Here is an 8,585-nt window from a genome sequence, read left to right as displayed (position 1 = left end):
AGATCTGCCGCAGGCTCTGTCTCTGGGGAAGGGGCACGGGTGTGTGTTGTTTACAGCAGAGGCTCCCGCCCCACGGTGGCACAGCCCGCTCCCCTCCTTGTGCAATGTCCCCGCAGAGGAACCGCAGAGGAACCGAGTCACCCTGGCACAGCGCGTCCGGCTCAGCTGCTGCCGGCGATACGGGGTCACCTTCCTGGGGGGGAGCCCCCCCTGCCCCCGGGGAGGGCTCAGCAGCCCACTGGAGCAAGGAGGTGCCTGATGGCACTCCTTCAGAGTATAGCATGGTACCAGCGAGGACCCACACCCCTGGGGTGCAGCCTCACTGCTGCTATGCCCCCATTCCTCCTTGGGAACTCGGGCAGCTCCCTCTGAAGCTTTAAGAGGCATCTCCTGAGCACGGGAAGCAGATGATTCCTGCCCCCAGGGCCCCAGGGAGTGTTTGACCCAAAGGCTGTCCCTGAGCCGCAGGGTGCCTTTGAACAAGTCTCCCGGCATGGCACCTGGTGCACAACCCCAGGAGCCAGACCCTCCTCGGGTGGTCATGGAGGAGAGCAGCAGCACCCGATAACAACTTTCTCACAATTTGGAAATGTTTGGCCACCCTGGATTGGAGGGGTGAGATGGTTGCAAGGATTAGTCAGGACCAGATGGACAGGGATGTTTCCAAGACGGTCCAGGGACAGTGGTACCCTACACCCCCCACCCACAGGGACCTTGCAAACACTGGGAGAGCCCTGGCTGCAGAATACAGGGGTAGTTTTGGGGAAATCACTCCTGCCAACCCTTGTCCCTCTCAGAGATGTTTCTTTGATCTCAGCTGTAGGACAGCTCTCTGCCTCTTGCTTTTCACTGCCAAGCCATTGATGGAGAGCCTTTTCACTGGCCTTCACTGCCACTTGGGTAGCCCTGCCCATGCTGCCTGCTGCTCTCTGGCGCCTGGCAGCAGCCACACGTGAGTGGCACAGATAAGAGTTTGCCAAACAGGATGCCAGGGGCGTAGGTAACATTGACCTTATCTCACTGCTTGTGTGGTAGGGCGTAAACAAGTGACTCTGCCCACCTGGGGAACCCAGCACCCCTGCCCTGCCAGTGAGCTGGGGCACAGGGTGGGGATGGGGTGCTGGAGTGCAGCTCCATGTGCCACATCCAGGGATAGCCCTTCAGCCATGCAGGCAGGCCTTGCCCCAAGTGACAGCAGGGTCACCCAGCCTGCAGAGCTGCTCCTGGGAATTGCGATTGCTCTGCTTGTGCCCTGCCTGGCTCCCCATGGCCTTGTGCACCCCTGGAATGCCGAGCCAACCACTGACCTGCCCAGCCCACCCTTGACAGCACCCATCCTCTCAGCGTGACAGCAATACCCAGAGCTGTCACACTGGCTCAGTGCAGAGGCAACACAGGTGGTGGAGTCATTGGCAGATGACGACTAGGACACCATCCCCCTGAACATGACCAGTGCTTTTGTCACGTCCGGTTTAATGCAGAGATTTCAATCATCTCCTGTCTCACAGAGCAAGCCCAGAGACAGATTCCTCTGTCTGACACCTCTTCACCCACTGTGTACTATTGCCTGTTCCTCTCTCTGGGCCAGCGGATGAACATGCTCAGCACCAAGAGCTGTGTCTCCAACCAGGGCCAGCCTCTGTGCAGCAAAAAACATCCTCTCCTCCAGCCAGGAAATCCTGGGGCATCCCCTCTGGCAGGCACTGTGTTTTCCTCTGAGACAGAAGTATCCTTGAGGACATCCTTCATCTTTTGACAGGCCAGGGCTGAGCTTTCCTCTTTTAGAAAAGTTCCTCTTCTCTTTCCCACCTCTCTGCGTCAGCACACAGCAGTTTGATGATTTCTGCTCTGGGATCTTGGTTATCCTGCTCCAAGGAACTCCTCTGTCATTTGACTTGCCGTTCTATTTAAATTGATGATTTATTATCTGCAGGTAGGGCAGGCACTGGCACTGGTTTTAAGGTCTTTTTTGATGTCCCAATCACTTTGCTTTTGTTAATCTACAAACTGCCCTGCTCACACTGCCCATGCTGTTGCAAATCACTGGGCTCTGCCCTGTGCAGCATCCCCTGGGTGTGTGATCCCGAGGATGGGGCAGCCCCTTTGGAATCGCTGCTGCTGTGGCCATCCAGCTCTCCATGCACAGGGTCAGCAGCACTTGCTGAAGTTGGCTCTCCCTAAGAGTCCTGACTTTTGGGGCAAGCCCCTGCAAGAAAAAACAAGAGCTAAAATAACAAGGGAAAGGATGTTCCCTTTGTTGTCATCTCTGAAATTAATTCCTCTGACCTCCTGCAGCTCTGCTTTAAAGACCAAGATGATCACAGACACCAATTTAACTGTGCTTTGACCGTGGGCAGAGGGGTATAGGCTCCTTCACATCTGAGCAGCAAGAACAAAAGTTTTTTTCTGCACTTTTCGGACAGGAAATGGTAAGGCAACATAGGGAGTGCTTTCCTAGCTTGTTTTTATTTTTATTTACCCTTGAAAGGAAAAGGACTATTTTGCAGATCTTATGGGAGGACTCACTGGCCCAAAAGGAGGTGAGGCAGGACCTTCTGCCCCCACCGTCCCTGCTGTGCTGAGGGGACTTGGCTGGCCCAGCACCGTACCTGGCTCCTCCGGGCAGAGCGATGTGCAAGGCGCAGCTCCCCGGGCGGCCCAGCTCCGACCACCAGCTCTCTGCTGCCTCTGCCGCCGTCACACCATCGTCACACGAAGGCTTCCTGTTGCTCTACGAGACCTAGAAACCCGCTTCTGCTCTACGGGCACCGATGTCCTTCGGCAGAGGCGTGCGGCCGGGAGCAGTGTCCGTCCCGACGGGCAGCGGCGCAGGCAGCGAGCGGAGCTGTGCCGGCTGCGGCGTCTGTCCCCCCTGCCGCGGGGATGCTGCAAGGGCGCTGCGGGCGTGCCGGGGACTGCTGTGCTGTGTCCATTGGCCTGCAGGCCGTTGCTCTCCACGATGAGCCGGAGAAGCCCCGCGCCGGGGAAGTCCATGATGACCACCCCCCAGCGCACGGGCTGCCCGCCCCGGCGCCGCAGGTGCTGGTAGCAGCGGGGGTTCACAATGCGGGCCACCTCCTCAGGGCAGGTGAAGAGCCCGTTGCCGGAGCAGAAGGTGAGGTACATGGTGGTGGAGTCCCCGCCAGCTGCCTTCTCCAGGTGCCGCCGCACCCGGGCCCACTTGCGCTCCAGTGACAGCACGTTCCAGGCGTCGCTGATGCTCAGCTGCTCGTAGGGGATGCCCAGCACCTCCCGCGTGAGCGCCTCCAGTACCACGATCTTCCCACGCACCTGGCCCAGCGTTGGCACCTCCTCCTGGCACCACAAACAGCCCTGTCCCTCCTCTAGCAGGCAGCGATGCAGCTGGGCAGCGAAGCCGGGCCGGGAGAAGATGGGCAGCTCCTCCTTGATCCGCATGAGCACGGCCTCGCCGGGGTGGGCACGGAGGAAGCGCAGGGTGCGGCGCAGGACCCCCCGCAGGCTGGCCCGCTGGAAGGTGCAGAGGTGGTAGACGCGGAGCTCGCCCCGCGACAGCTTGCAGCGCACATCCAGGAAGCGGACGCCGGCCGCCAGCTGGGCCTCCAGGTTCCAGCTCTGGCACCGCAGGCGCCGGCCGCCAAACAGGCTGAGGGAGTCGTGGGTGCCAGGGATGGAGAGGCGGGAGAGGGGCAGGGCGTCGGGGAGCTCTGCCATCCAGTCAGGGCAGTAGGCTGCCGGCTGCGGCACGCAGTCGAATGCCGCGCTGCGCCGGCACCATGTCTCCATGCCACCAGGAGAGCGGGCACCCCGGCGCCTGGCCGGCCCCCCTGAGCCCTGCCATGGAGGAGAAGCAGACTATGAGCGCTGGAAGCGCATCCATGTATCCTGATCCCACCCCTCCTCAGTGGTATCCCCACCACACCATGAAACCCTATAACATACCAAATGCCCCATACGCGTCTGCCAATACTTCACACTGTTGCACTGTACTGTCCCCTCCCACTCTCTAGCACTTTTCCCAGTGCTCCAAAATCCCCACCGCCTCCCAGCCTCCCCCTCCTGCACCCACCTGGGTCTGCCTGTGGCTGCGGAGCGGAGCCCGACGGACGGGGTGCACGGCCGTGGTGGGTGCCAGGGGCACACTGTCAGGTCGAGCGGGATGCCAGCCATTAACCCGGTGACAGTCATGACGCGCGTCCTGCCGCGCAAAGGGCACGTGCACCACGGATTCATCCTCAGCCGTCGGCCACGGGCAGCGCTTGACAGACATACCAGGCTGGAAAACTGCCTGGCTGATCCCGAAAGCAGCCATTCAGGCCTCTGCACCTCCCTCCCCAGGAATCAGGACAAACGGGATCGAGGTGCCGCAGGGCCCCTTCATGGCCCCACGGGAGAGGTTGCGCAGAGCCTGGGGTGCCCACACGCCCGCTCCAGAACCACGTCCTGGTGGGACCTGCACTGCCCTGGTCACGACCAGCCTCATCCCTGTCAAAGGGACAACGTCTAGGCAGGGACACAGTGCAGGGGTTCTGTGCTTGTCAGCACATCCCAGGACTCATCAGCGAGAGTTCCCTGAGAAGCGGGTTTCATCCCCTTGTTCCTCAGGCATTGGGTGGCTGCTTCACACTGGAATCACTGCAAGGGTGCCGGGGAGGTGACCTACAGCACACACTGCGCCCACGGGGTTTTGAAGAGGAGCCGCCCGACAGGTCACAGACCCCTCTGAGCATCCCTCCGGCTCACATCCCCTCCGCCTGAGCACAGGGATCCTCGGGTGTCGCTTTCAGCGCTGGGCCCTGCCACTGCGGGGACACCAAGCGGGGGCACACCGGCCGGCACCTTCCTTCCCTGCGCGCAGCAGCGGGGCAGAGCGGGGGTCCCTGGGGCAGCCCCCGGGGCGGGGGGCAGACACCCTCCCGGGCCCTGGTTACGGCCCCATCCCACGTTCGCCCCGTGCCGTGCTCCCCCACCGCACTGCCCGCCCCAGCCCCGCCGGGGCAGCAGCTCCCGGGGCGCCGCCCCCGCCCGCCCGACACCGCAGCGCGGCGGCGCAGCCGCCCCCGCCCGGGCCCGCCCCAGCCCCGCCGGCCGCTCCTCGCAATGGCGGCCGCGCCGAGTGGTGGCAGCGGCAGGACCTGCTTCGTCCTGGGCGGCTCGGGGGAGACGGGCCGGGCGCTGCTGCGGGAGCTGCTGTCCCGGCGGCTCTTCGCCCGGGTGACGCTGATCGGGCGGCGCCGGCTGAGCCTGGGCCCGGAGGCGGAGGCGGCCGTGGTGCGGGGGGTCGGGTCCCGGGGCGGGGGTGGCCGTGGAGCGCGGGGTCCCGGGGCGGCCGCGCTGACCCTCGGCCTCCCCGCAGGAGCAGGCCGTGGTGGACTTCGAGCGGCTGTCCGAGCACGCCGCCGCCTTCCAGGGGCACGACGTGGGCTTCTGCTGCCTGGGCACCACCAGGGCCAAGGCTGGCGCAGTGAGTGGGCCCCCTTTCCCCCTGGGAGAGCAGGGGTCCAGTTTGCCCCCTGCCCTGCCTGCGTGCTCCCTGCCCTGCTGACCCTCCTCTCCGCTTTGCCCGCAGGACGGCTTTGTCCGGGTGGACCGGGACTACGTGGCGCAGGCAGCAGAGCTGGCGCGGGCAGGGGGCTGCAAACACTTTGTCCTGCAGTCTTCCCAGGGAGCTAATGCACAGAGCAGCTTCCTCTACCTCCGCGTGAAGGTGAGGGGTCAGCCGGGGTGGGCTCCTAGTGCTCGTGCAGGAGTCACAGAATGCTGGGATGCTCGTGAAGGAAGGAGTAGCTGAGGTCTCAAGACTTGCAAATGGCTTTGGGGGTCCTCCTGGTGCTGTGGGACAAGGGAAGGGGCTGCCTGCACAGCTGTGTGACTGCCTTCTTCTGAAGCAGCACGACCCTGCGTGCAGTGTTTATCTCCCTCTTCAAACCTAGGAAGACTCACTGGGGTCTCTAGCCCAGTCCCAGCTCCCCAGGGTCAAGCTGCTTCACAGCTAGGTGGGGAGGCTCAGGGCTGTGTCCCGGTGAGATGTGAACTGTCCAGGGATCGAGAGCCCACAGGCTCCCCAGGTGGGACCATACCTACCGCGAAAGCTTTTTTCCCCGTATGTTGTGTGCTGCAGCTCCCAACACCTGCTTGGATTCAAAGCTGTCTGCCAGCGTCTTGTGCCGGCTGGATCCATCCCCAGGCTGCGTGCTAAGTCCAGTTGCTCTCGGGAGCGGCCCGTTGCAGTTAACACGATGGTTGCAAGGGTGCGCTGCTGACCCACGGTCTGTGTCCACTGCGGACACTCGCCCCATGCTGCCTGTCCTGGAGAGCTGCTCCCTGCCTGGCCTCTTCCAGCTTTGCACTGGCATTAGTGCCGTCCTGCCCACGGCTCAGCAACTCTCTCCTTCACGGAGGTGGCAGGGATGGTGCTTGCAGTCATCCTTGTCTCCTTTCATCCTGCCCAACTGCTCTGACAGGGAGAAGTGGAGAACCTGGTCCAGGCTGTTGGTTTTGATCGCTGTACCATTCTCCGGCCAGCGTGAGTAGCAGTGGAGGAGGGAAGGCACAGGGCTTGGGTGGAGGGTTGTCAGGGCAGCAGGTTGGGAGATGGAGAAAGAAAAAGGATGCATAAGCGGGGGGAAGTGGAGAAAGCCACCAGCTGCAATTGCAGCTCATGGATGAGCAGACTGCTTCCCAATGCTGCAGGAAGCTCTGTAGTTTCCCATGGCCCATCCTAATGCTAGTGCCACGTGCCGTGCAAGGACAAGAAGCTGGGGCTGAAAACAGAGGTTGGGGCTCATAGGTCAGAGATTATCTCCTCATGGACCTTGGCCTTATGCAGGGGGAGTACTCAGGTGTGTCCTTTCAGCTGCACTGTGCTCTTGCTCCCTCAGAGAACTGTCATCCTGCTTTTGGCAGTACAGTGGAGAAAGGAGCTGAGTGTCCAGGGGCTCAGCTCAGTCACATTTTGTGGCCCTGCTAAAGCCCCGAAGCCCACGTGGGTTCAGGAAGCTGGTCTGCGCCCTGGTGCAGCTGTAGAACTGTCTCTAGGCTGACCCCACCTTACCTCCTCACCCTGCAGGGTGTTGCTGTGCAAGCGCCAGGAGTCCCGGCCCATGGAGTGGGTAACTCAGCAGTTCCTGGGTGCTGTGGCTCGAGTCTGCCCCACCGCTTACTCAGTGCCTGTGGAAACAGTGGCCAGGGCTTTGGTGGCCTGTGTGCTTCAGCCAGGCGAGGAGAAGGTGAAGGTGCTGGAGAACAAGGCCATCCATGAGCTGGGAAAGGCAGTGCCACAGCAGGGCACGTAGAGCAAAAGGGATGGCAGGAAAGAGCTTGGTTCACCATTCAGACGCTCTTTTGGGCCGAGGCTGAATGCATGCATGGGAGAGGTGCAGGGTGCTTATATGGCTAATGTGGAGCCAGAGGTGGGTGCACTTCTTTACACAGTGGCTCATTCTGTCAAGGAATCAAAACTGCAGGTGCTGGACAAGCAGAAACAGTGTGCTCTGCTGCCTGGATCCAGCATCCGAATGCGGGTAAAAGTGGTGTAAATGAATAAAACTCTATACTGATCTGTTTGTGCCAGCTTTGTGTTTAAATTACACCTGTCACCTGCACATCAACAACCCACTCTTACCTATCCAGATTGTGTCTTTTAGTGACACTACAGAGAATGCCCACAGGCAAGCGGCCGTGCAGTAGATGGTCACTGGAAGGCAGAAACAGCTCTATGCTGTCTGTGCAGAGGCTGCACCTCACAGAGCACATGGTGGCACCAGTGCCGCTTGGATAGCAGAGCTCCTGAATGCTCAGCAGCAGCTGCTGAGGCGCCTGGGGGTGGCTCTGCCCACAGCAGGTCTCTGCAAACAACTCTTTCCTCGCTGATGTGCTCAGGGTGCAGAGGGACTGCCGCAGGGACGCAGCTGTTCGGACCTGCAGTCACATCAACACCACGCAAACACTGGGGTTGACTTGAAAACACCTGTCCCCACATGTCTCTCTGGGCTCTCCTGATGGAAACGAATCAGAGCTCAGACCCGTGTTCCTTAGGGTGCATGTGCAAGAGCTGAGGCCAGCCACATGCACATCTTGGAGCAGGCTTGCCCCTGCCCCATGCTGCCCAGGTACCAGAAGGGGAGCAGGTTCCTTTTGTGGGCATGGAGCAGGCACGATGAGCAGTGCCTTGTCCCAGCTGCAGCCCCAACTGTTCTCAGGCCTGCTGCTCGGGGTCGAGGAACTTGGTGGCTCCACAGCTGGGATGCAGGACTTACGTGACTCCCAAATTCCCAGCTGGCCAGAGTCCCAGCACTTCGGGTAATGCTGCTTTTCAGGATTTTCTCTGACCTCACTCATGGCTCCTGTGTCAGTGACTTGGATGTGGCAAATGGAGGGAGCCTGGATCTCATCTCTGTCCTCTGCACAAGCAGTTTAATCACTGGGCAGGACCTCAGAAAGTTGGCAGAGGCAGGGAGATGGTGCAAGGCCTGCACCCGAGCAGCTCGTCAACCATGTGTGGGGCTTAGTTCAAAGGGACCACTGAGCTGCAGTTACTGCTCAGACTGTCCCAGTGAGAGCAAAAGAGATACCTTTAGAATAAAATTTCATGTCTGAAGGGAGAT

At 61.0% G+C, this 8,585-nt stretch overlaps 2 protein-coding genes across 2 annotated transcripts; one reads left to right on the top strand and one right to left on the bottom strand.

Moving 5' to 3' along the window:
- Positions 1–1,335: 1,335 nt before the first annotated feature.
- On the bottom strand, positions 1,336–3,765 carry LOC126635583 (1-phosphatidylinositol phosphodiesterase-like). The gene is given in 2 exon segments (XM_050306956.1): positions 1,336–2,786; positions 2,788–3,765. Coding segments are annotated over 2 exon segments (1,056 nt in total). The 3' UTR covers positions 1,336–2,708.
- Positions 3,766–5,075: 1,310 nt separating this feature from the next.
- On the top strand, positions 5,076–7,527 carry HTATIP2 (HIV-1 Tat interactive protein 2). Its single transcript, XM_050306335.1, has 5 exons — positions 5,076–5,250; positions 5,336–5,443; positions 5,549–5,686; positions 6,444–6,505; positions 7,049–7,527. Exons 1-5 carry the CDS (start codon positions 5,080–5,082, stop codon positions 7,272–7,274), a joined length of 705 nt encoding a protein of 234 aa, XP_050162292.1. The 5' UTR covers positions 5,076–5,079; the 3' UTR covers positions 7,275–7,527.
- Positions 7,528–8,585: the final 1,058 nt, after the last annotated feature.

The sequence above is a fragment of the Myiozetetes cayanensis genome, unplaced genomic scaffold, assembly GCF_022539395.1.
Source record: "Myiozetetes cayanensis isolate MyiCay16 unplaced genomic scaffold, myiCay2020 scf12, whole genome shotgun sequence".
In the NCBI taxonomy this organism is placed as follows: Eukaryota; Metazoa; Chordata; class Aves; order Passeriformes; family Tyrannidae; genus Myiozetetes; species Myiozetetes cayanensis.
Note: the sequence above shows the minus strand (reverse complement) of the source record. Positions and strands in the feature narration are given on the sequence as shown.

Excerpts from the sequence above, each read along its gene's own strand:
- HTATIP2 (XM_050306335.1), top strand. The coding sequence starts at position 5,080 with ATGGCGGCCGCGCCGAGTGGTGGCAGCGGCAGGACCTGCTTCGTCCTG. Across the intron at positions 5,444-5,548 it reads CCAGGGCCAAGGCTGGCGCA|GACGGCTTTGTCCGGGTGGA; the intron begins GTGAGTGGGCCC and ends CTTTGCCCGCAG. Across the intron at positions 5,687-6,443 it reads TCCTCTACCTCCGCGTGAAG|GGAGAAGTGGAGAACCTGGT; the intron begins GTGAGGGGTCAG and ends CTGCTCTGACAG.